Raw genomic sequence first — 27,958 nt, 5'->3', positions numbered from 1 at the left:
CTGGTAATGGACCTGAGGGAGGCTTGCCCTCTCTGGCTCCCAGAGTTGCATTAGAGTGGGTCCCAGCATACCTCCTTGGTCAAACCCCATCCTAAGGGAGGTGACTGGTTTTTGTCTGGGCCACAGCAGGCTCTTCAAGCCAGGGTTCTTTCATGGCCCAAAGTAGTCAGGAAATTCTGTTACCTCCAGGGATGTACAGTGAAGGGCACACCAGGCCCCTTGCTGGCTCAGGGGCAGACTTGCCTTGTTCAGCGATGATTGGGCCCATGTCAGCTTGGACCAATGGGGCCTCAGAGCGATCAGTCAGGGCTATGCCCTGGAGTTTGCTTATCCAGTCCACAATGCCTTCATGATCTCACCCTGTGGCTCAGTTGCAAAATGCCAGGCTGTCTCGCTGATGCTTCACCGTCAAACAGTGAAATATCATATTAGCCACCATAAAACAATATTCACTATTCAGTATCATTGGGTCATAAAGGCTAAATATCAGTGTTTTGATGCAGCAAATTATCCACTGGATATACAGAGACTCAGGTAACTATTATTGTTCAAAATTACCCACATACAAATTTGCAAACACCCACAGAAGGTGATCTCTCCACAGATTTGCCACATGACCCCTGTGGTTTTGCTTTTCATTTCTTAATTATTTTTTAAAATTATAAACCAACTGGTACAACAGGTATGGGCAAGTGTGAGTTAACACACATTAGTGTAGGGTTTTTGTCTGCTGTTTGAGTCACAGTAGCACGATAGGGTTTTGGGGTGGAAGTTTCTATTAACCCACTGATCTCCCCAATGGAGTACACAAAAAGGGATTTCCTTCCACTGATCCTGAAGTCCTGTTTAGTTTAGTTGGAATACTGTATATGCTGTTTTTCAATATGAGCAGCAACAGTGTATAAAAATAATGCAAATAAAAGAAAAACAGACTAAAGACTTGCAATTAAAGACAAAGAAAAGGGTAGAGGAAACAATTCACCGCTTAAAAAAAAAAAGAAGCAAAGGCTGAGGAAGCTGCAAGTTCAGAGCCTTTGGTCAGTCAGTGCATCAGATAATCCAGCATCTCTGCAAAGCCAAAATACATGTGAAAATGCTTATGAAAAGAAAAGAGCTTTCGAATTGGCCTTAAATACAGGGAAGTAAGACTGGCATATAAGATAACAAGGGAGAGAGTTCTACAATTACTACTACTACTACCTAACATTTCTAGAGCGCTACTAAGGTTACGCAGCGCTGTACAAAATAAACAAAGAAGGACGGTCCCTGCTCAAAGGAGCTTACAATCTAAAGAACGAAATGTCAAGTTGGGGCAGTCTAGATTTCCTGGGTAGAGGTGTAGAGGTTAGGTGCTGAAGGTGACATTGAAGAGGTGGGCTTTAAGCAGAGATTTGAAGATTGAGAAGGTAGGTAGAAAAATGCTGTCTGATAGTCTTAAATGGATAGCAGAAGAAGATGGTAGCACCAATAAATTAGCAGATTACTATAATCACAAACTTCCCTGACACAATTTAAGAAGGATCTTAAGTAGAGGAATGTGGTAGCCGTGTTAGTCCACTCTTAAGGTTATCAATAGAAATCAAAGAAAATAAGATGATACCTTTTTTATTGGACATAACTTAATACATTTCTTGATTAGCTTTCGAAGGTTGCCCTTCTTCGTCAGATCGGAAATAAGCAAATGTGCTAGCTGACAGTGTATATAAGTGAAAACATTCAAGCATTACTATGACAGTCCTATGAAGGATCTTAAAACTTTTTTATTCAAGGATGCTTTTTTTCTATCCTAAGCGCTGTTCAATAAATTGAGTCTGGTGGATCAGTATAGACAATCACTTCACCCTCTGAAGTCATCTTTACTTTCTTGACTGTCTGATAATGGAGTGCCTTTTCTACCCTTCCCTGACCTGTTCCTTCTTTTTCTCAACTTCTAGTCTCTCTCTGTCTCTTGCCTATGTGTTTTAGTATTGTAAACCGCACAGACATTGCTTCTTGATGTACGGGATAGCAAGTTGTGAATAAACCTTGAAACCTTCAAAGAAATCTAGTAGAATGATACTGGATCAAAAGTTTATTCAGAGAGGAAGTGACGTCAGGTGATGGAAATGGCTTGCACTGTAATGGAGTCCTGTTTAAGCCAAAAGTAAATCACCCCACAGTCAGCATTGAAGACAGAGCAATTGCAGGGTGGGGAAGGCTTCAAAGGATAGCAGATGTCGGTGAGGCAACAATTAGCAAATTTTTGCAAGAGCCAAAACCGGCAATCTGTGTGTTAAGATGTTGGCAAAAGAAGCAGGCCAGTCAGAGACTGAGTCAGAAAGAGAGGTGGAAGCTGGTGGGATTAAACTTGGCAAGGTGATTACAAAATGTGACATGGTATGCTGGTGGAAGGATATTTGTGGAGCCATTGCATCTTTGAAAGAGGATATCAAACTGGCAGTTGTGGAGCTTTGTTTGGAAATGGTGGATTTGGGGTGGCGAGTAGAGGAGCTGAAGCATCGGAAGGAGTAGCAAGAGGTAGCTGCAGAGGAAGATCATAAATGTATGAACCAGCTGGAACAGTTTATGGACAGGAAGAGATGACTTGGAGAATTGTTCCAGGCGCAGAAATACCAGAGTGTGGGGGATCTCAGAAGAAGCAGCTTTTAAAGATTGTGTGGAGACTGTACAACCGTATGATAAGCTGCTGGAGAGAAATGAACTAACAGTTGGGGCAGATGGTGTGCTAGTGCACAGAGCACACTGGAGCCTTGGCCCCAAGAGGGGTAAGTAGCACATGGGACATAATTGTAAGAAAATTCAATAAAAACTAGAATGTTACAAACAATTGGTAAGATTACATAGGAGTTATAAAACAAAATGGGGGTGTGCGGAGGGAGAACTACAAAAGACTTGGAAAAGGCTTTATGTGGCCTACAACTAGAAGAAATTAACTATCATATAACCTGACTAAAACAGAAATGTTATGAATATAGTAAGAAGCCTAACAGACTTCTAACAAGACAATTGAGAGAATTGGCGACCAACATACAGAAGATTAGAGGGAAAGGGAAGTAGTGGTGTATGAGATGAGGAAATATAGGTGAAATGCATAGTTTTATACTTAATTATATGCTAAAGAGGAAGGAGCCTCCCAAGAAGGAATAAAATTATTTGGAGAGAGTCTCATTACAGAAATGAACAGAAGATGCACGAGAGAAGACTGAACATTCCATCTCCAGTCTGGAGGTACAATGGCTATTTAAGGGGTGAACAAACATGTGGATAAAGGTGAGCCGGTTGACTTTGTGTTTCTGGATTTTCAAAAGGCATTTGACAAAGTACCTCATGAAAGACTCCAGAGGAAAATGGAGAGTCATGAGATAGGAGGTAGTGTCCTATTGTGGATTAAAAACTTGTTAAAAGATAGAAAACAGAGAGTAGGATTAAAAGATATAGTAGGGTTAAATGAGTAGAGTTAAATGGTCAGTATTCTCAATGGAGAAGGGTAGATAGTGGGGTTCCCTAGGGGTCTGTGCTGGGACTGCTGCTTTTAAACATGTTTATAAATGATCTAGAGGTGGAAGTAACTAGTAAGGTAATTAAATTTGCTTAAGATACAAAGTTATTCAAAGTTGTTAAATCACAAGAGAATTGTGAAAAATGACAAGAGGACCTTACGAGACTGGGAGACTGGGCATCCAAATGGCAGATGATGTTTAATGTGAGCAAGTGCAAAGTGATGTATGTGGGGAAAGAAGAACCCGAAAGGTTCCACGTTTGGAGTCACCGACCAGGAAAGGAATGTAGGTGTCATCGTTGATGATATGTTGAAACCCTCTGCTCAGTGTACAGAGGTGGCAGCTAAGAAAGCAAATAAAATGTTAGGTATTATTAGGAAAGGAATGGAAAACAAAAATGAGGACGTTATAATGCCTTTGTATCACTCCATGGTGCAACTACACCTCAAATACTGTGTTCAATTCTGGTCACCGCATCTCATAAAAAACATAGTGGAATTAGAAAAGGTACAGAGAAGGGTGATGAAGGGGATGGGACGACTTATTTGTGAGGAAAGGCTAAAGTGGCTAGGGCTCTTCAGCTTGGAGAAAAGACGGCTGAGGGGGGATATGATAGAGGTCTATAAAATAATGAGTGGAGTGGAACAGGTAAACATGAATCATTTGTTTACTCTTTCCAAAAACACTAGGACTAGGGGACATGTGATGAAACTACAAAGTAGTAAATTTAAAACAAATAGGAGAAACTTTTCTTCACTCAACATGTAAACTCTGGAATTCGTTGCCAGAGAATGTGGTAAAGGCAGTTAGCTTAGCGGGGTTTAAAAAAGGTTTGGATGGCCTCCTAAAGGAAAAGTACATAGACCATTATTAAAATGACTTGGGGAAAATCCACTGCTTATTTCTGGGATAAGCAGCGTAAAATGTATTCAACTTTATAGGGATCTTGCCAGGTATTTGTGACCTGGATTGGTCACTGTTGGAAACAGGATACTGGGCTTGATGGACCTTTGGTCTGTCCCTGTGTGGCAATACTTATGTACGTATGAGTATCACGTGCTGCTCAACAATAAGACTTACAATTTATAATTTAAAAAATAACATTAATTAGGTTGACTTGAGAGAGACCTTCCTGGGAGCGTTTAACATCTTTTTTTCCTGTGTCTACATGAAAAGAAAAAGATGGCATGTGGAAACTTGCTCCTTTTGTTTTGTGGGATGCAGTGGTATAGTATATTATAAAAATGCACTTGCCTTATGTTATTTTACTACTGTTTCACAGAGAGGTAATGAGGGAAGGATTTCCCTCATGTGAAACTTAAGTTCAGCAAGTCTAAAATGTAGCAACAATGGCAACATTGTCCAGTTCAGCACACTACTTGCCGCATTGCCAAGTTCATACAAAGTTAATTATGTTCAGTGGAAAATAAATCTATTGGCTCAGGCTATTTGCTATGTAAATGAATATTCCATCATTGTTTCATTATTGCTTGCTCCAAGCATTACATATTAAGGGCATTTGCTTTAAATTTTGTTTTAATTTGTTTATTCAGTCCTTACATTTTAAACCCAAAGGTGAATCCTAAGCATAGTTAAACAATTAAGTATAAACTATGATGTTTCTGACTTTACTTGTTTTGGACTGCTTTATAAGTGGGGCAGGGAAGGGATGTTTGTGAAAGGGGAGGAGGGTGGGAAGGTGGGGGAGATGTATGTATCTTCTATTTTTACTTTATAAATGACAGTTCAGAATATTGTTTGTTCCTTTTTATACTTTAATAAAAAGATTTAAACATAAAATCAGCTGTTTGAGGCTTCTGTGTATGGGGACAGAGTTCATGGGGACGGGATGGGGACAAACTTTGTCCCACATCATTCTCTACAGCAGACCCAGTAGAGGATTGTGTACATGGCAGACAATGGATCAACAGAAGCCAAGCAAGTATTCATGCCAGGAAGACAGCAAATGCCAGTGTCTTATGAAATGCATTCCAGTGACAGGATGAGGCCACACCAGAAGCAGGTAAAGTAAGTGCAAAAATAGTAACAGCTGAGGATGTGATATCTTCAAGAAGCAAAAGGAAGAAACCTCTGCAAAAAGTAGGACATACACCGGGGGGCGGGGGGGGAGGGGGAGTAAAGGGAGCTAACCATGGGGTCACTGTGGATAATTTATTGTAGAAATGACGCAGCTCAGCTGGATTTGGGCAACAATGCCTGCATCAGGTGTTCCAGTATTTCAACAGGGATGGTAATTCTTGCTGCTTGGTGAGCTCTGCTCTGAGGCTTTCAAAGTGAAAGGCAAGCTGTGTGTTGTGATATCAGTGTTTCAAAATGATTTTGGTGACCCATATCAAGTATTCGATAAATGTTGAAACCGCCGTCAGACCAAATGATACCCAGTTAGATGGTCCTGTCTCAGTTCACTCATTTCCAGGCCCTGCCAGCTCATTTGGGAGAAAAAAAGCTTTTTCAATTGTGACTTTCCCAAAAAAATCTTTATAAGGTTGTCTCCACATTGAACGCTTCAATGTTTGCTATAAAAAGCAATTCTTTATTCCTAAATTGTCAGTTGCTCAGGTTAAAATTTTACTGGAGAGATTTATTACTGTACATTCTGCTATATAGTATATGAGATGTGGTTGGCAGTTGCTCCATGGTTCCAGCCATGCCTTCTGGTGTCCAATGTGCACTTCAACTAGGATCATCTGGGTACAGCAACATCTGGAACCCTCACCTGTTGTGTAGCATCTCAGGTATCTAAAAAGGCTAGACAGCATGGATGTGCTTATGCATTCATTAATCTCCAGAAGAATCATTGGTAGATGTGTCAAAAGTCACACATGCCTTGTAGGGATGTGATGTCATCCATAGATACATGCTTCCTTGCTTATAGTCACCTTTGATCCCACAAAAGCTTACTGAAATTCTGCTTCTTTCTCATTTCTGAGTCCTGTCATATTCACCTGAAAGTCAGACTTTGTTCAAAACCTTGCATGGTCACAGTAGATTTTTAAGTCTCTATTGACATGTTTTCAATTGTGATACAGCAGTTTTAACTTGATCAATATTGAGGGTTATCAAATCTAATGTGCATTTATTGAAAATTATATTCCAATTGGATTTGATTGTTATGTTATTCAAATAGTGGTGTTATGCAGGATTCGTATTTTAATCATTGGTAACAGACCAACAGCAACCTTTCGAATAGCTTCATGGAGCTATTCAGGTAAGTATTTTAATAGAATTTTACAATAATTGAGTTTGTAAATGGTCAACGTGAAGATATGAAGCTATATTTGAATGCATTATTATAACTGTGACTGATCACCATTTGGAGTCATGTGTATGAACAGAAATACATGTTTTATTGTTCAGTGATGGTGCACTATTTGGCAACAAAACAATTTTTTTTTTTATTTCAAATTCATCACAACTAAAATATTTTTTTCAAATATTTTTTACTTTTAGTAGCTTTCAATACAGAAGAATTTGTATATATCCCTGCTTTATATTTGGTAGTGAATAAGAAATTTCATGTCTCTGTTAAGTCTTATAATGAGAATAATTATGAAGGTGTAGTAAAAGTCTGGCTTTAACTACATCTTGATTTACCATGTGATCAGCAACTGGTGGTAGCTCAGTACCACCAGTTACTGACTCCTAATAAATAGCGCTCCTTGTGAGCCACCTTGCAAGCAGCATTATTTGACCATCCTGGGAGCATTGGACCACAGAGCCACAGCCCAATACTTCCAGATATGGCTTACAATCACAGTTCAACCAAGGTGCCCCCTGAACCCCCCCTCCCCCAAATCAAAATCCTCCTCCTAAATGACCCCTCCACAAGCAGAACCCCTCCCCCCAATGTTCCTCACCCCTACCCAGAAGCGTCCTAAGAAGAAATCCCCCCCCCCCCATCTAGAAATATCCCAAAATAAGGTTTTCCCAACCCTCCCCTCAGGCCTACCTTCATGATTCCCTGGGATCTAGTGGGGTCTATCTTGAACCCTGCACCGGCAAGAGCAGGAGCGATTGGGTGTCACTTCTTCCTGGATCCCACTAGACCCCAAGGAATCAGGAAGATAATCCCTGGGGAAGGGGGACTGTGGGTGAGTAGTGAGCCATTTTGGGTTATTCCTGGATAAGGGAGAATTATTTCTGAAGGGGACCTTCTGCTATTAGGGGGGGGCCAGTGGGTGGGGGAACAACTTAAAGCGGGCCATTCGGGAGGGGGGCTTTGATTTAGTGAGGCTTAGGGGGTACCTCGATTGAACTGTGGCTTGCCCCTTTAAGCCGTATCTGGCCACAGCTTAGCAGCCCAATGCTCCGCAGAAGGGCAAATAAGGCACCTTGATATCCACCCCTTCCCCACCACCACCGTTGTGCCAGTGCCTAAAAACTGTATTGTAGCCAGTACAGTAGGTGTGGGAATAACATCAATCCAGATGTAATAAAGAAGATTATTTATAATAGTGTTTTACTCTTGAATGTTTGTCACAGATGTGTTAAATTAGTCTAATTTAAAAGGTTTATCTGCAACTTATTTCTTGACCCTGAATTTTACATATCCAAGTTGACTAGTGTGGCTGTTGCAGTTCTTTAATCAAGAAGGCAAACATGATGCATTTGGATCAGACATTTCCCATTATAAAGCACTCTGAACTGTTACTCAGAGCGTTCTTGCTTTAAATTTCACTGATCAGGAATTGAGAGGATCAAACTGTAAGGCAACATTAACAGTCCATTATGATCAATGCTTACATAACTCTCAGACCTAGGTTGCCAAATACAAGTTCAGTTTGAGGAACAACATCAAACGTTCTTAAGATACAAAGAATTCCTCTCCTCAGTCTATGAAGAAGTGGCCATTTTTATTCTCTTCAGTACAGGAAGGGTGGGGGAGCAGGCAGGAGGACAGATGGCCCAGCCCATCAGGAAAAGGTATGTGAGTGGAATGAGGAGGGATCCAGGCAGGTCTTTGCTAAGAGGAGAAAATGGTTACATGAAAGGGGATGGCCAAACCAAAAATAGTTTGTATCAGCTCCAACTATTTCAGAATGCTGCAGCACAACTGATAGAAGGCTGCAAGTGGCATGACCACATCACACCCTTCCGGCAAAAGCTACACTGGCTACCAGTACATTACAGGGCTAAATTTAAAACTCTGGGTTTGATTTTCAAGGTCCTCAGACAAAATGGGCCACAATACAGAATAAGTTAGCCCTTTACACAGCTTTAAGACCTCTAAGGTCCTCTCAAGGATCATCACTATCTGTACTCTTGTCAAAAGAAATTGTACGATGTGATACCTACCGGCAAGCCTTCTCAGGAGTAAGCCCCCCTGCTCTAAAATTTATTCCCAGAGGGGCTACGTATAACTCAAGACTGCCTGTACTTCAGCAAGCAGGTAAAAGCCTGGCTCTTCTCCCAGGTCTTTAATAACATAGGGTGACTGACTATACACTCTGCACCTGGACTATCTTGCTACACACACTGTAACTTAGATCAGTTCCTTATCTCTTGCTTAACTATACAAAGAACGTGCCTTGAGTTTAGCTAACCATCAAATTATCCCAACTGACTCTGTACCGTGCATCTTGTTCTCTCAGCTATATGGTAAGCCGTATTGTAGAAACTCTTTAGCATTATATCCATTTTAGTTGAATGTTTTATTGCATGCTGATTTAGGTGTATCATTAGTATTATGTTAACATTGTATTTTATCTCTGGTATTGAATTCCATTGCTGTTAAATGTGTATATTTTTAATACTGTTTCACGGTAGTTCTTTTATTAGGTTTCAATTTACTGTTTTCAAGTTTATCTCATTTATTGTATTTATGTTTGTTCTTGGTTATTTTGCTATTATGCTGTTAACAAAATTGTAAGTTTTATCTGCTGTACACTGCCTTGCATGAGTCTCTTCATAAAGGCGGTTAATAAATCCCAATAAATAAATAGTAGTGAAGCTTACAGAACTAATCTGGAATCAACTTATATTGGCTAAGACTGTCAGCACAATTCAACTTTACATAAACATGCGCACAACTGTGGGGGCAGAATAATAAGCCAACACACACAGAAGGTGTCCTCTCCACAGGAGAAACGCAAAGTGAAGAAAACAGTGGACCCAAAAAAGTCCTGTCTCACGTGGTGTCTTCTTAAGATCCACTGTTTTAGACCCCTATCTTAAAATAAGGCTTCCCTACCTGAAGGTCTCCAGAAACTTCTAAAGCGAGATGTCTCTTCCTTCTTGATAATTCATGGAGCTGAACCTGTTCCACATTAAGAAAGAAGACTGATTTTATTCCCAGTAGTTTTTGGTATCCAAGAATATAGGATGATTCATTCAGAATCATTTTAGACCTGTGGTAACTGACTCCAACAAAGGAGAAATTCTGAATGCTTTCTCTAGGCTACAGTTTTACCCTTTTAAATTGTTGGGGTTGGGGAGGGGGGGTGGTTTATGTTTTTGCCGTTCCTGTGTGTTACTGCCTTGTTCCTGCTGTCTGAAGGCCCCTTGGGTCATTGGATACTCCAGGCTCAATGCGGCTTACATATTGTATACAGGTACTTATTTGTACCTGGGGCAATGGAGGGTTAAGTGACTTGCCCAGAGTCACAAGGAGCTGCCTGTGCCTGAAGTGGGAATCGAACTCAGTTCCCCAGGACCAAAGTCCACCACCCTAACCACTAGGCCACTCCTCCACTTTTTCAAGTTAATCTCTTCCTGTCTATTTCCTATTTGTTAGATAAACCATCTTATCACTTTTTTTTTTCCTTTTAGTAAAACAAAATTCTGTGTTTATGCATTATAACTAATCTTTGGTGAAAGAAAATCCTTAGTTATTCTTTAAGATTGCATTTTAATGGAAATATACAGCCATCCATCTCCATAAAGCAAAATGTGAGCAGTTGAATATTTCCCAATGTGTTTTAAGATATTATTTGTGTCCCAGAACTGGGCCTTGCATTCTGCTAGGAGTTCTAAAGTATGTATTCTCTTGCCTTTTTCTATGAAGGAAATGGTCCCTAGCTTCTTGAATTCAGTTGAACACATTCAGCAATAAATCTTATGATAATATACTTAGATTAATCAGAAGTGAGGGAGTCTTTGACTATCAAGGCCAAAATAGAATTTTTGTTTGTGTTCCCTCTAGCACAGTGCTACTCAATCCAGTCCTTGTGGCACACCCAGCCAGTTGAGTTTTCAGAATATCCAAAATGACTGTGCATGAGAGATACTTGCATTTACTACCTCCTTGGTATGCAAATCTCTCTCATACATATTCATTGTGGACATCCTGAAAACCTGACTGACTTGGGTATACCTTGAGGACTGGGTTGAGAAGCACTATACAAGTAGACCAGATTATATTTACAATTAATTTTACAATAAGGTAATATAGAAAAAAATTGTAAAATAATAACATGGAAACAATACAAAATACTGTTGACACTGACTATATTAGTTCCAGAATAAATTAGATAGTTTAAACAATATCTGGAAGCTGAGGAGTAAGAAATTGTGATCAAAGATTCTTGTGAACTGGGGCTTCACTATACTTTGAGCATGTATCCCAAACAGAATTCAAAGTTCCTCACATACTCATTTTTGCTGTATTTCTATTTTATATTGATGACTTATGTGTGAGCCTGCCATGAGTGGGGAAAGCGTGGGGTACACATGCAAAAAAAAAAAAAAAAAGAGTTTATACTTAGAAATGGCTTCTTTTAATTTACCTAGGCTATATGCAGATAATGCCACTTCATACGTACTTCAACTTATCTCCAGCAAGAGGCTATCCTGGGTAAGGAATTAGGATAGGGTTTGGACTTACATACGAACTTTAATTTTCAAAAGGATACACATAAACTAGTAAATTCTATATATGGCACACAAATTTGGGCGCACTCCTAATTTGTACAATTTAATTGAATAATGGGCCAATTAGCACCAATAATTTGGCACTAAATTATTGGGGCTAATTGGAAATAATTTGAGTTTACGTGCTCATCTTTGTAGTCCGTATTCTGTAAAGATGTGCCTGTAAAGTTTTGCGCACAGATCCAAAACAGGGGAAGGGCATGGGCAGGTCAGGGACGTTCCTAGAATTTGCATACACTGTTATAAAATATGGCAGTTCCGTGCCTAATTTAGTTGCGAGGATTTACACCAGGTTCAACTGGTGTAAATTCTTGCGCTCAAAATTGGGCATGGATCCTGGCACTAAGCGCTATTCTATAAATGGCGCCTAACTTGGAGTGCTGTTTCAAGAATAGCGCTTGGTGCCCCTTTTTATAATGGTGCCCAGGCACCATTTACAGAATCTAGTCCAAATTGCTTTCAAATGTTATATATACTAAATAGGTTTAAATATGTGCAGGTGATTTTTATAGAATAATTTTAACAGAATCTGCATACTACAGAGTGGCATGGGGACAGCGTTTGTCCCCGTGGACTCTGGCCTTATCTATACAAGCATCGAACACTTAGGATTTTATATTTAAATCTTTCTATTAAAGTATAAAAAGGAGCAATATTCTGTACAAATGTTTATAAAGCACAAATAGAAAACAAAACAAGCAACTGAAATAACCCCCCCACCTCCCCGCCACCCTTTACCCTTCCAACCCCAACAATATCTGACTTCTGCTACCCCAAGGAACCCTACGCCACACTGTTAAAATGTCCAGAGGGACAAAATATAACCTGCTGTGTATGCCCTAGCTGGGGAGAACTATGCCCTATGAAACATTGTTATGCATATTTAAACTGTGGATGAATAAGAAGTAATTAACAATCTCAGGATTCAGTCCAGCTCTCCTGTATTTCATAGTCCTTCCTGCAATAGAAAATATCTTCTTAGAACATAGGCTGGTAGCAGGAATGCATAGAATCCCCCGTTTTGGCCAACAGTTTTTCCAAAAATTCAATACATCATTGTCTGCATCAGTTGAACATAAATAACTGTTCAATTCATTAATAATAGCCTTCAAAGGAGGCATTGTTCCAAAATTGTTGCTCATAAAACTGCTAACATCCATTTTCATTCTTTTGGAGGGGGGCTCTTCTGGGAATGTGGATTGTGAAGGATCCTGAGTTGTTAATATTGATGGACTCGAGCCTTCTATTTCGATCTGATTTTGGTACAACCTACTCACAGATTCCGTTGCCTGTTTTTTTAATGTCAACTGGGAAGATAATTGGATTGTCTTTCAGACATGGGTATAGAAAAGAACCAAGAGTGTGTAGGAGATTAAACTGGAAAATATGTGTCAATTAGGTGTTGGAAATGCTCCTTGATGCCAGCCACAATGGATGAATCTGTTGAAGTAACAGTAAGATGCTTGAGCAACTGGGCACATGATGGAAGGACATTGCAGATGTTAGGAGTCTGATCAGCAGACAAGACTCTTGTTGCCATATCAAAGGCAGACTATGATGACATTTAACAGTGCTTCATTTCAATCCAAAAGCAGCTTCTGCAGTTTTTATCTTTGAATTCAGTTGCCAGTTGTCTAAGATGTGTAAAGTTTTTACATATTGACACTAGCATTTTATAGTTGGAGCAACCTATTTAAGACTAGTCTCAAGCTTTTAGAGAATGACGCGGGGACAAAGTTTGTCTCCGTCCCCGCAGTTAACCACATGTCCCCATCCCTGTGTCATTTTCTAGGGCATACCTTTCATAAGAAAACTAGTGTAACTTATATGTATATTAGCTTTACAAGCAGCTTTTTATGAAATGATCCTTAGTCTTCCAGTAGAGTTGATGCACCACATAAAACCTTCCTTCTATAATGCTAAATGTCACTTTTTCTGCTACTTGTGTATGGAAACTACAGGGTAGAGTACACATTGGGGGAGGGGGGGAAGAGTTCTTTTCACATTTGCCAACACCATTACAGAGGGTGTAGAGCAAAACACTGGCACCCTACATATTTACTTAGGGAAATGGGAGAAGCCACCATCATCACATTTGAATATGAACTAGATTCCAATCATCAACCCATTGCAGAACGAAAAAGTATCTTATAATTCTAACCTACCCAGCCAACCACCTGAACTTTCTATAGTAAAGTGAATAGGAGAAAGAAATAGATAAATAGATATAGATACACATATACAGAAAAATGTATATCAGTTGTGCAACTAAGAATTCACTCTGGTTATACATCATGCTTTCTTTTTAGTAATTTCATTTACCACTTTAAACTTTGTCAAAGAGAAATTAAGACATGATTTATGGTAGCTCTTCCTTACCCCCTTCAGGCCCAGCTCTAGTTTAGCTTGGAAAGTTAATATAAGGAAGTATATGACAGCTCACATGGCTTCATTTTCATTTTATTCTTGGAGAGCAATTAGAGGAAGGTTTCATGTTAATTTTATTCTTGATATACTGCCCTAGGTTCTTATTTTGAGCCCATTAGAGTACTGTTCAACGGTAATTAATTGTGTTTTCATGGAAATAGCAGAAGAGATGTATTTGATTATATTATACACATTTATACATGCATTTTTTTTTTCATTATTTGCAGGAGATGCCAGATATCCATTGCTTGGACCGCCGCTGCAGTACAATTCCTCTTCTTTACTACATGGACATATAGCAAGTCAACAGGTACCCTAGAGAGTTTTTTCCCTCACTGCATTACAAACTCTTCACCAGAAGAAAGTTGGTATAAATGCTTACAGTAAGAAAATGTTATGTCTTTTGATGAGATTGGCTGTAGGCTTTGATAGAGACGTACCATGTTGGCCTAAGAAGCACCAATGGTACACCGGAGGAACAGTTAGTCAGATACATGGGATACACTGAATGGATATACTGATTTCCATGGATTCACACTGAAAGACCATCTAATCCAGTGCATAGGCAAATGTTTGATATGTTTTATGAGTCATCAATCAAAAGGAAGGGGAAACAATCCTCAATATACTATACAAGCTAATGCTCCTCAAAAACAATCGTATATCAAGAGGGAACAGAAGATTCTGTGATGTAATAAAAAAAGGGAGGAGAAAAGGAACTGGAGGCATCAAACTTATATCATAGGTCTCCTATAGTGCTCAGCTATTCCAAACCCTTGAGTCTACTGCTTAACATCAATCATTTGCCACCCGGGACCAACACCTCCACAAGAACTTATATTCACACTTTATTTGAAAAACTGAAAATTTATATTAAATATAACTGTGTATTACATGCACCATAGTATCATCAAAATCAAATTCTCATAACAAACTCTAAACAAATAAAGAGAAGTATAAATGGCAACTACTTATCCTGCATTTGCAGATTTAGCATTGATCAAAACAATTCCACTTCCCGACACTGAAGCATATGTAGAACAAAAGCGTTTCGGTCAAATTACCTGCTTCCAGGGATAGTGGGACGTTGCATTCACAAAACTGTAGACGTCTTTATTAAGTATTGAGAAGCACAACAAGAGTATACGCATACAACAAAGAAATAGCAGCATAATACAAACTCCTGATGTAAAAACAAGTAACTACTCATGTGGGTGATCATTTGAAACGGTTAGTTACCTCTCTAGAGCAGTGGTTCTTAACCTAGTCCCAGGAGCACACTTCCTCAATTAAATTTTCAGGGTAGATTTGCATAAAATGACTGTGTGTGCAGATTTTTCTCATGCTAATTTATTGTGGATATCCCGAAAATCCAAACGCTTAGGTTTGCTTCGAGGACTGGATTGAGAACTATTGCTCTAGAGACGTAGTAAACTGTATTCCGCATTATCAGCCATGTCTTTGACATATGGTAATTATCAGAACTACATGATTGTCTTTCCCAAAGTGTTTGGAATGCCCCTAACGATTAACATAGAGGCTTTGCACCTGATGCACCTTAACTTTGGCTATAAGTGTACATTAGATATAAAATCTTAGTGCGGGTTAGTAAAAAGGCCCCTTACATGGTAATTTTATAAGCAACTTGAGAGTGTAGAACATCATTATATGTGCTTAAGTAGTTATTAAACATTTTTCAGTAATGTGAATTCTCCTGGGTTTTCTTATTTTATACACAGTTGCTGTTAAAATACAGAAGCGCAGAAATTGGTTAGTACCACATTTCTTGTAAAACAGAAACAAAATAAGTAAATGTTTCTCTCATATTTTGTGTCCTTGCAGATTCAATGAAATCTTTGTACTTTTATACCAAAGAGAAATATCTGATATGATCAGCTTTTATAGCGAAGGTTTCAGAAAGATAGAAGTTTGTAAATATAGATAATCCTACCCAAACTCTAGAGTTTAAAAATAATTTGCAAGGAAAGTGTCCTTTTTTATTTCATTTTGTATGTTATAATATTCTTTAGATGAAAATATTCTGAAAAGACACCTGGAGTCGATATTCAAAAGGTTGAATTTAATTTCAGCGTTAACCTCTCAAATCCTTTTTTAGATTCCAAAGCAGCCAATGCATAAACTTGTGACTGGATATAGAGTTGTCAGCCAAAAGTTACATGCTCAGGATGAGGTAGCAGAGAGCCGGATCCAAAGTTATGCAGATAGTGCAGATATTCAGTGCTGTCCAGATAACTTTAGTTTATGTGGAGGGGCATTTTCGATATGAAGGCTAAATCCAATTTTGGACATTTTGTAGAAAACATCCAAAAATCCAGTAGTGAGCGTGGCCATTTTCAAACCAGGAAAAATGTCCAACTTTTTCTTTTGAAAATGGCCATTTGCTAGATGTTTTTTGTGCTCAGTACATCTATCTTTTTTTTAAACCATTTTCAACTAAAAAAAACATCGAAGGGGAAAACACCCAAAAACAAGCCATTAGAATGTATAGGGGGACCAGCATTCTTTGTAGACTGGCCACACAGACATCCCAGCAGAGCAGTGGGGTACCCTAGGGGGCACAGCAGTGGACTTCACACAAAAAGTCCCAGGTAAATATCTCATCGTTACCCCCTTATATTGTATGGTGTGCCCTCCAAAAACCCACCAAAAACCTAGTGAACCCAACTATACACCACTACACTAACTCTTATGTTTGCAGGTGTCACCTATATGTGAGTACAGTAGGTTTTTGTTGGTTTTTGAAGGGCTCACACTTTCCACCACAAATATACCAGTTACAGTGGGGTATGGGCCTGGGTCCCCTTCTCTACAGTACACCACGAGGTTACTCCAGAGACCTGCTTGCTGTTCTAATGGGACTGACCATAACATCTGAAGTTGTCATAGAGGCTGGTATGTACTTTCTTTCACATCTTTGGGGGGTGGGAGGGGGTACACAGTGACCACTGGGGGAGTAAAGGGTGGGGTTATACCTTAATCCCTCCAGTGGTCATTTGGTCAATTAGGGCAGCTCTTTGTGACTTAGTCATGATTGAAACAGGTCTAAACCAACATTTCTAACTTTTAGCCCTGGCCGTTTTTGCTTTGTTCCATTATGGCAGAAAAATGTCCAAGTTTTGGGAACACCCAAATCCTGCCACCAACCCACCCCGTTGTGATTTGGACACACTGCATAGAAAACCATTTTGAAAATAGCGATGTGGACATTTTGGTAAAAAGAAAAGTCCATCTGCCGCTTTGTGTCACTTTTTGGATTTTTTTCTGTTTTGAAAATAAGCTCTTAAGTCTCTCGATGTATCATCTTTTGGATCAGAAGTACAACAAAGCAGTTAACATAAGATAGAAAGACTAAAGGGTAAGTATAGGAAAAAGTAGGGGGAGAGTAACCTGTAAATAAGTAGGTTTTAAGATCAGCCCTAAAATGAGATCTCAAGGCCTCGTTTCTTAGAGCAATCAGACGTGGCAAAGCAGTTGAAGGAAGATCACAGGGTAGATTTGAAATGGATTTTGGAAGATGAAGAACTAATTAAAGTACTGTAAGCAGAGGGGAGACTGAAGCACAAGGGAACCAGGTGACTTTAGAGAAGAAACTCTGAATAATGTTCTTCATGGGTCAGCAAAAAAAAAAAAAAAAAAGTGGAAGATGAATGAGAGCCAATGAAGAGCACCAAGGTGTGTAAATGTGTGACACACGTGCTTGCTTCAAAGAGAAATTTTGCAGCAGTATTGGTATAATTGTAAGCAATGAAGAGAAGAGTTTTAAATCCACACTAGAGAGTAACAGGAGTCCAGTCGACTGAGAAGAGGAGTGGAGAGCCTCAGGGATCAAAAGAGGAGAGAAGAGTCAAAGTGCACACCTAGAATAGTGATACGTTCCCGAAGAGAAATAGGAACCCTTTAAACTGTGGTATCAAAACTAGTATAGGAGAGTCAAGCAACCCAATGCTTCTGATTTAGATGCATTCAATTTCATCATTAACCATGTAGTAGGACTGCACAAATAGCTGTTGCAACTTACAGAGTTGCTGAATATCGAGCATAAAAATAAACAGATAAGTTACCCACATATTAATGCAAGCCCAGGTGACTGAATCTTCAAATTTTTATGATAATTTAGATGTTACAATGAGTATTTTTCAGAGGACATTTTTATTGTAACGTTCTGTTTTTCTTTTCTGATGTGGACTTTTTATTTTCACAGGGTCAGTCTGGAAGCAGACATGGTATTAGAGGGAAGAAAGCAGCTAGAAAGGCTGCTTCAACAGATCTTGCTCTGGGAGAGCCAGGTATGTCACTGAATAACATGAGGAATATTAAACTGATGGATTTATACAGAAAACGGAAAGTCTCCTGGGTAAAAGAAAATTTAAAAAGACAAAAAAAAAAAAAACTTATCAAACCATTTTCCGGTTTTGGGCTTAACAAGAATATTAAGTAGGTGTCAGAGTAGTATATTTTTTAAATTTGTTCTTTGTATTTGTACTTTGCTCATATGAATTCCAACACAGCAAATACTTCTTCATGTATTTGTTTGTTAGGAATTATTTACTACCCTTTTGAAGAAATTCATCCATGTAGGCAGGGTGGAGCTACCGGACTATCTTGCTCATTTCACTATTCCATATTCCCCTGCATGGGTGCTCTGCTCTCTTGATGATCATTGGCTTGATCTCCCTGGTCCAAAGCTCGCCCATTACAAATCAACTAGGCACACTTGGAACAATCTTCCCCGACCACTCTGCACAGAATCTTCCATCAAGATTTTCAAAGCTGATCTGACGGCTTGGTTGTTTAGGCTTGCATTTGAAGTGTCCGATTAAGTGGAGTTCACCAACTGGAGGTCCTCTGCTTTTTCCTTTATCCTATTTTGTTTCTCATCGCCTTCCTTTCTGTGTTTTTCTCTCTTTCATTGTGAGAGTGTTTATCTTCTTATCATTAATGGCTTTAATTTTCTGTTTTCTATTGTATTAGCCTGTACTTCTTTGTTCTACCAAGGCAGCTTGAGTGGTCTAGAAAGTTCAAATAAACCATAAACTATAACAATATAACCTGGGCATAGATAATAAACAATTACAGTCTGTGTAGCGCCACTTCCTCTACTGAGTTAATATATGAGCAACTGATTTCACATGCATGTCAGTGCTCCTCTCTCCTCCACATTCCCTCCCAGGTAGAAGAGCATTGGTGAGAACAGCCTGTGGAACCGGCCCTCTGCTCCTCTACACAAGTGAAGCTTCCCAGGGTACATTTAGGGCCAGATTAGGCTTGTCATGCATTAAATTTTTCTGTAACCTTAGAATACATTTTCTTGTGTAAATATTTGTATTCTCCAAGGACAAACAGGCCATATTCTCACACATGGGTTACGTCATCTACGACCAACGTTGCACAGCTTAAACAGCTAAAAATAGCTTTTTTGAGCATGTGCAGCATCCCCACTGCATATGGGTGAGTGCCTTCCCTCATTCACTGTGGAGAGAGAGCACGATTGTACCGCACTCCTTGTAGCGTCTGTGGGCATTTTTTATTTTTCAGTTTTTGTGCTTTCCCTGTGAGGTTTTTTACCCTTACTTTTCTTTTTTTTTTTTTTTTTGAAAGGTCCCTCTCCCTTCCTTTATAGTTTGTTTATTTTTCCCCACTTTTAGGTTTCTTTTATTTTTGGTGCACTTAGTGGGCCCTTAGGCCTGAGCTCTGTTCAGGTATTTCTCCCTTGATTTTTCTGGTGCTTGCCCCTATTTTAGTCACCATCGAGCAGTTTCATTTGGCCACAGCTGTTTTCTCTTCCATGTCATCGAAGGTTCCCAGTGGCTTTAAACACTTTCTCCGGAGCAATAAGATCATCTCTGGAAAAGACACTCATTCTTGGTGTCTTTAGTCTTTGGGGCTCGAACATAGCATTGGTGTCAATCCCCCTCGATGCACGATGCTGTGAGCACTGGGGGATTCGGTCCCTGAGAAGCATCAGTGCCCGGAGGTCCACTCCCCCTCCATACAAGAGATGCCAAGGCACTGCTGTCCACGTAGCCAGGACGTTGGTGGAGGAAGTTTCACTGGAGTCAAGGTTAGAACCCACTCTTTGACGTCCTTCTTGAGGACATGGCTCGGTCTCAGCCCTCCCATGAGGAGTTTTTTGCCGACACCCATGAGGAGCACTCATGGGAGTCTGATGAGGATCTACGGTACTTCTTGGAGGAGTTGTCCTATAGCATTCCATCTGACCCCTCCCCTCCAGAGGAAAGGAAGAAGCCTCCATCTGAGTGCCTGTATGGGAAGTGGCGGCTGCCGTTCCCATTCATTTGGAGACAGAGGACGAGCCCAGTTCTGAGATGTTCGAGGACCTGGACTACGAATCTCCTCCTAGCGAGGCTGTGACAGTCCCTCTTCACCGGATCCTGAAAGATGTTCAGGTGAAGAACTGGGAGTTCCCTCTGTCGATCCCTGAAATGCCCAAGAAGAGAGACACACCATGTATCAGATCCAGAGTTTCCTTGATGAGCCACAGTTGCGCCATCATTCCCTGTTGTTGGAAGCAGCGCTCAAAATAGCTAGGAATTCTAGAGACTATGCTTTGATGCCCCCTGGCACAGAAGCTAGAACCCTGGATTCTTTTGGGCAGAAGATGTATCAGGCCTCTTTGCTCACCTCCCATATTTAATCTTACCAACTCTACATGAACCTGTATTTGTGGAACTTAGTGCGCAATAATTCTGATTTGGTGGATTCTCTCCCAAAGGAGCAGACTGAATCGCTTCACCAGTTGGTCAAGCAGCAGAAGGCGTATAGAAAGTTCTTGGCCAGGGACGCCTATGACACCTTTGATGTGGCGTCCAGGATCTCTACCCAAAGTATAACAATGTGCAGACTCTCATGGCTGCATGTCTCTGACTTGGACCCTGCAGTAGCAGAGGTTGGCAGATTCCACATACCAGGGAGATAACCTTTTGGAGACAAGGTAGAGGAAGTCGCTGACCTCAAAAAGAAACAGACTGATTTCATTGACACTGTCTCCTGTTGGACATCTTCTGCATCTTCCTCCTCATCTAGGAGATTTTTGGGCAAGTCAAAGAGGGGTCCCTACTACTCTCAGAGATGTAGATACATTCCCACACCCCCTTCTCGCCAGCCTCAGCAGGCTCGAACCCAGTGTGCTTATTCTCATTAACAGCATGCGCCCAAGGCCCAACCAACTCCCCAGTCAAAGCCAGGGATGAGCTTTTGACTGGCTCCAGCAGATCATAGCTGTAGTAAAGGTAACTGTCCCGAATGACCTACTGATCCGGGAGAGGCTGAATTTTTTCCAAGGCGGGTAGCCCCTTGTAACCTCCAACTGGTGGGTTCTCCAAATAGGCCATCTCAGTTATGTGCTGCACTGGCTGGTCAACAAACCACCAAATTGTCCACCGGGAGCATCTCACTTCAGCTCTCAGCACAAGCAGGTACTTGCATAGGAACTCTCTGCCCTTCTAAAGGCCCATGTGGTTGAACCCGTTCCATCAGAGGAGGAAGGGAAGTGATTCTAGTGCTTCCTTGTGCCCAAGAAAACAAGGGGTATGCATTCCATCCTAGACCTAAGGGCTCTGAACAAATTCCTGGTCAAAGATAAGTTCAGGATAGTTTTCCTGGGCACCCTTCTCCCTCTGATTCAGGAAAATGATTGGCTATGCTCTCTAGACTTAAAGGATGCTTGCCCTCACCAGATACTTCCAGGTCACAGGAAATATCTTTGATTTTGGCTGGGGACACGTCACTTCCAGTACCACATTTTGCCTTTTGACCTCATATCAGCTCCCAGGGACACGCTCTTGTGGTGGGTGGGATTGCACGCGCACAATCAAAACCAACGTGAACCAGTACATAATATGCCAGCTTTTGAGGTTGCAATTCAACCTTAGAGTAAAATAGGAAAAAAGAACACCAAATAGTTCTTTATATATAGAACCCATAACTGGAATAGCATTTTCTGTCTTGGTTAAACATTAAGGGTCCCAAAAAACAACAAGGCAGATCGTTAAATGGCTTTCTTTCCCATATTGGTTAAACATTAGCCAGTGTTATTCCTTCCCTTCCTGTTCCCCCCCCCCCCCCCCCTTCCCCTGACAAGGAGAGCAGATATAATCTACTCCAAGATTGTGTATTTAAAATTTGGCTACATGCCACATGAGTCAACAAATTCTAAAAAAGTTCTCAAATGCATTGGAATAATAGTCCCTTAGGAGAGTACAGGTTGTCAACTCCCGATTTCTCAATGGCTAATATCATCTGTGACCCCCCAAAGCACTATCCACACTCTTATCACCTCCCGTGTTGATTATTGTAACCTACTACTCACCGGCCTCCCTCTTAGCTAACTCTCCTCTTCAATCAATCCAAAACTCTGCTGTGTGACTTATTTTCCGCCAAAGTCGCTATGCCCACATTAGCCCTCTCCTTAAGTCACTTCACTGGCTTCCTATCCGTTTCTGTATTCTATTTAAACTTCTCCTATTGACCTATAAGTGCATTCACTCTGCTGCTCCCCAGTACCTCTCCACTCTTGTCTCCCCCTACGTTCCCCCTCGAGTACTCCGTTCTGTTGATAAATCTCTCTTATCCGTCCCTTTCTCCTCTACCGCTAATTCAAGACTCCGTTCCTTTTATCTCGCTGCACCTCACGCCTGGAATAGACTTCCCGAGTCTGTACATCTAGCCCCATCTTTAGCCATTTTCAAGTCCAAACTCAAAACCCACCTCTTTACCACGTCTTTTGACTCCTAACTCACTTACCCTGTCCTTTATCCTCACCTCTTTCTTCCCTTACCCTTAATTGTCCTGTCTGTTTACCTGTCTTATCTAGATTGTAAGCTCTTTGAGCATGGATTATCTTCTGTGTATGGTGTACAGCGCTGCGTATGCCTTGTAGCGCTATAGAAATGATAAGTAGATAGATAGAAAGGAGCATCTGTTGACATGCAGAGATGTGTCTAGTCGATCAAAGATGAATCTGATTCTGAGTGTAACATGCAGTCAGAACCCATAATTGTGGAATATGTGTAGACAAAAAGTATCCAAACGTGATAAATAGAAGGACTGAACCAAATCATGTAGCCCAAGGTGGCATTTGGTTGTCTACATTCTGAGACAAAAGTTTTTAAAACTTCTTGCGTGTCCTACTTCAACAGCACCTTCAGGTTTTGCTTTGAGACCTTCCTATTCCTACATGAGTACATACATTTTGCCATACTGGGACAGACCGAAGTTCCATCAAGCCCAGCATCCTGTTTCCAACAGTGGCCGGTCCAGGTCACAAGTGCCTGGCAAGATTCCAAAACCATACAATACATTTTATGCTGCTTATCAAACATATAAATGGCGAGTGTCGTACTCACTCGCAAATGCGCAGTAGAGACCCTCTCTGCCCCGCCCCCACGTCAATACATTATGATGGGGGCGGAACAGAGAGGGTGTCTACTGCGCATTTGCGAGGGACGAAACCGCCATCGCTAACGCTCCCCCCACCCTCCACCCGGCCGGGCCCTCGCTCCGCTATTGAAACAGCGAGGGAACGCAGCACACAGCTCTGCTGAGCTGCCGTCCTTCCTTTTTCTTCTCTGCCTGTGTCCCGCCCTCGACGATGTTACATCACACGAGGGCGGGACACAGGCAGAGAAGAAGAAGGAAGGCCGACGGCAGCTCAGCAAAGCTGTGTGCTGCATTCCCTCGCTGTTTCAATAGCGAAGCGAGGGCCGGGGGCGAGCTCGGTGGCGGGGGGGGGGCCTTGCAGCGGCGACGGGAAGGGGCTTTCGACCCCCCCCCCCCCTTTCCTATACTAGCCCGTTTTTACGGGCTCAACAGCTAGTCCTAGAAATAAGCAGAGGATTTTCCCCAAGTCATTTTAATAATGGCTTATGGACTTTTCTTTTAGGAAGCTATCCAAACCTTTTTTAAGCTAACTAAGCTAACTGCTTTTACTACATTCTCTGGCAATGAATTCCAGAGTTTAATTACATGTTGAGTGAAGAAATATTTTCTCCTATTCATTTTAAATTTACTACTTTGTAGTTTCATTGTGTGCCCCCTAGTCCTAGTATTTTTGGAAAGAGTAAACAAGCGATTCACATTCCACTCATTATTTTATAGACCTCTATCATATCTACCCTTAGCCGTCTCTTCTCTAAGCTGAAGAGCCCTAGCCGCTTTAGCCTTTCCTCATAGGGAAGTCGTCACATCCCCTTTATCATTTTTGTTGTCCTTCTCTCTACCTTTTCTAATTCCACTACATCTTTTTTGAGATGGGGTGACCAGAATTGCACGCATATTCGAGGTGCAGTTGCACCGTAGAACAATACAAAGGCATTATAACATCTTCATTTTTGTTTTCCATTCCTTTCCTAATACCACCTCACATTCTATTTGCTTTCTTAGCTGCCACTGCCCCCTGAGCAGAAGGTTTCAATGTATCATCAACGATGTCACCTAGATCCCTTTCCTGGTCGGTGACTCCTAATGTGGAACCTTGTATTATGTAGCTATAGTTTGGGTTCCTCTTTCCTACACGCTCACATTAAATGTCATCTGCCATTCGGATGCCCAGTCTTGTAAGGTACTCTTGTCATTTTTCACAATTTTATTTATTGCATTTGTATCCCACATTTTCCCACCTCTTTGCAGGCTCAATGTCCTTTTGCAAGTTAACAAAATTGAATAATTTTGTGTTGTCAGCAAATTTAATTACCTCACTAATTACTCCCATCTCTAGAGCATTTATAAATATGTTAAAAACCAACGGTCCCAGCACAGACACCTGGGGAATCCTACTATCTACCCTTCTACATTGAGAATACTGACCATTTAAACCTATGTTTTCTATCTTTTAACCAGTTTTTAATCCACAATAGTACACTACCTCTTATCCCATGACTCTCCGATTTCCTCTGGAGTTTTTCATGAGGTACTTTGTCAAACGCCTTTTGAAAATCCAGATACACAGTATTGACCGGCTCACCTTTATCCACATGTTTGCTCACCCCTTCAAAGAAATGTAATAGATCGGTGAGGCACGATTTCCCTTCACTAAATCCATGTTGGCTTTGTCTCATTAATCCATGCTTTTGAATATGCTCAGTAATTTTGTTCTTTATAATAGTCTCTACCATTTTGCCCGGCATCGACATCAGGCTCACCGGTCTATAATTTACCGGATCACCTCTGGAACCTTTTTTGTCTCTGTATGGAAGGAACTCCAGGTTTACCATGGCAATGTTTGGACTGCTAGAACATTCCACTGTCTGGGCCTGGAGGAAGAGGAGATAGCCGATTCAGCAGACAGAAGGAGATTGCCTCCTCAGAAAAGGATAATGCCTCATTGGGGACATAGTCTGGGACAGAGAAGCTGGTGACCCTTATTTTCTAAGTCTTGATCTCTATGTAGCTTTCAGATGGGCTTTGAGAGACAGTTATCTATAGGGGGATCCTATACTGACTACCATGGTCTCCATGGATGGGTTCTGGACTGATTTTTCAGGACTTAAGGAAAATAAATTAACTACTAAGTCCAAATTTTCCTGGGAAAGGGGATGGGATTTGATACATTGGCTTTCTTTAGTTACAATCAAAGTGGTTTACATATTATGTACAGGTTCTTAATTTGTACCTGGGGCAATGGCGGATTAAGTGACTTAACCAGAGTCATAAGGAGTTGCAGTGGGAATTCGCCACTGCACACTAATCATTAGGCTACTCCTCCTCTGGTAACTCTAGGACAGTCATTTCTCTAATCAGCTATATGGCCAACTTCAGCCAGCACTGAATATGGGCATTGGACAGATAGAGTGAAATTATATCCCTGAAATTCACACTCCCCCTCCCCAGCACTGTCTCTTTTAATCCAGGTAAATCTTTTGTGTGTTGCAGTTTTTCTGTACAAAATTTGCCAGTCATGGATCATTTGTTCAGCTAACACCAAAAGGCAGTTAGGTATGCTGCTACACCAGTGAGACTCTTTTTTTTTGCACAGTAGATATGCTGTCTAAATATACTTATCCTGAGAGCAGAAGTTAAGTGAAAATTATAAAAATATTATTTTAACAATGTAAATTATCTGATTCCTGCATTTTTCATGTTGCAGTTGTTGGAAAAGTTTTAGAAGTTACAGAACTACCAGAAGGAATAAGCCGTACAGACGCTGAAAAGCTATTTGGGGAACTGTTTAAAGTTGGTGCCAAGATTCGATGGATACAAGATGCTCAATCACAGCAGCAAAATCATCATCGTTACTGTGGCAGTGGAGACAGCAATGCAAACAGTGAACACTCCAAATCTTCCAGTGATCTAGCTGCATCATATACAATTCTAGCAATGTTCCCTACGATTCCAGCAGCTCAAAATGCACTGAAGAAACAAAATAACTTTGTTAACAAGTTTAGACTGAGAACAAGCCGAAAGCACTACAACTTTAATATTCTGGAAAGAGCTAGTTCTCATTAGTAAATGCTGCATCATTTGACATTAGCCTTTCTTCAGTCTGTTTCTCCTTTTTCCTTGGTTGGCTTCATTTTAGGGGATTTCTTTTTTAAGTATACAGAGACCCCAAGAATATGTTGCCATAAGCTATAGCCCAGTGATCCAACAAGAATTTTAAAAACTTAAAATATGAAATAAATAAGAATCTGTCCTGATATGACATTATAGGGTGACAGTATTCTGTGAATAATGTTGTTAAATTGACCCTTCATCTTTATAGTAGGTGTTTTTTTTTCTGACCTTTGTATCTGACTCAAAGTGCACTTGTACAGCAAATTTTGTTCAAACAGATACTCATGTTCAAATCTGTATTTCTTAATCTCCCTTCACAACCAGCACCCCACTGACAGTTAAAAAGGGGGAAGAAAGAGCCTTTGTTAGAAACTTCGATGTTGTATTTCTCTAATGTTAGATAAAATATTCATTTTCCTCTCCATCACCTATCAAAGGAGAACCTTTTTCCCAAATAACTACTGAAATCCTTCAGAAAATCCTTTCTTACTGGAATGCATTAAGACTGTGTGAAAATTAATTGTAAATAAAATTATGTCTTGAAAATTTATTTTTAATCAGATACTTCGATTCCAGCATTTAAAGGGGGACAGGCGTGCTTCAAGATTTAAAAATAAATTGGATGGAAACACATTTGCCTCACTGTAAAATTCCAAATAAATGTTTTAAACCAGGACTTCCCAGACATATTCTGGTAACTTTATGGCTAGTTATGTGTTCATGGTATCCACAACAGATGTGCATAATAGAAATTTGCATACATAAAGACCAAGTTTATGCCAGTTTTTTGCATGCATATTCATTGCAGATACCCAGAAAACTCAAAAGGCTGTGGGGTTAGGAAGCACAGGTTTAGAAAGTTGTCCTGTATGCTATTAAGGGCCCTGTTTACTAAAGTGCATTAGCTTTTTTAGTGCATACTAAAAATTAGCACGTGCTAACCGTGTAGATGCCCATAGGAATATTATGGGCATCTACACGGTTAGCATGCGCTAAAGACTCTGGCAAAGCTTAGTAAACAGGGCCCTAACAATAGAGACACCCATTATATTCCTATGGGTATCTCTAGTGTTAGCATGCGCGACTTAGTAATTTGGGCCCTAAGTGTTAAAGTTTACATTCCCATCAATGCTAATTTTTTTATTACTTTCAGCATCTCAGATAATATACTAAATAAGTGCTGGAAACTTCTTAAGTGGTTTACAATTTATTTTGTATCTTTTGCAGAGGATCACTGGATATCAAAAATTTATTGCACATATGAACAGCGTTTTCCAGTTTCTATGTAATTTGCAAGGCTGTACAATCTGTGCTGATGCAAGCCTTTTTCAGTTCAAAAAATAAATGTTTACAAACAAAATATTCTTCACAGTGTACTTCTTTAAATGAAAAGTACATACTGCTGTAAACTGTAATTTGTCAAACCATAATTACAACCTCAGTATTTCAAATGTATATAGAGTAGTGACAATAAGTTAATTTGTCCTTTCTCTCTCTCTGATCCATTCGTTTTTCATATTCTTGTTTAATAAATAGTAATAAAACAAAACAAAAAAAGCATTGTTTGTCCAATAAAAAGTATCTCATTTTCCTATGTTTTGTTTTGTTGT

General features: G+C 40.3%; 1 protein-coding gene across 5 annotated transcripts in view; it reads left to right on the top strand.

The window, feature by feature from the left end:
* Positions 1-27,291, top strand: part of R3HDM1 (R3H domain containing 1) — a 336,575-nt gene extending 309,284 nt beyond the window's left edge. For all 5 annotated transcript variants that reach the window (XM_030210711.1, XM_030210710.1, XM_030210709.1 and 2 more), the window contains 3 exons: positions 14,045-14,127; positions 18,040-18,124; positions 25,942-27,291. In XM_030210711.1, the coding sequence (XP_030066571.1) occupies positions 14,045-14,127; positions 18,040-18,124; positions 25,942-26,300 (527 nt within the window). In that variant the 3' untranslated portion in view covers positions 26,301-27,291. The remainder of the gene's footprint in view (positions 1-14,044; positions 14,128-18,039; positions 18,125-25,941) is intronic.
* The last annotated feature ends 667 nt before the right edge of the window (positions 27,292-27,958 follow it).

Source organism: Microcaecilia unicolor, chromosome 7, assembly GCF_901765095.1.
Source record: "Microcaecilia unicolor chromosome 7, aMicUni1.1, whole genome shotgun sequence".
NCBI classification, from domain to species: domain Eukaryota; kingdom Metazoa; phylum Chordata; class Amphibia; order Gymnophiona; family Siphonopidae; genus Microcaecilia; species Microcaecilia unicolor.
Note: the sequence above shows the minus strand (reverse complement) of the source record. Positions and strands in the feature narration are given on the sequence as shown.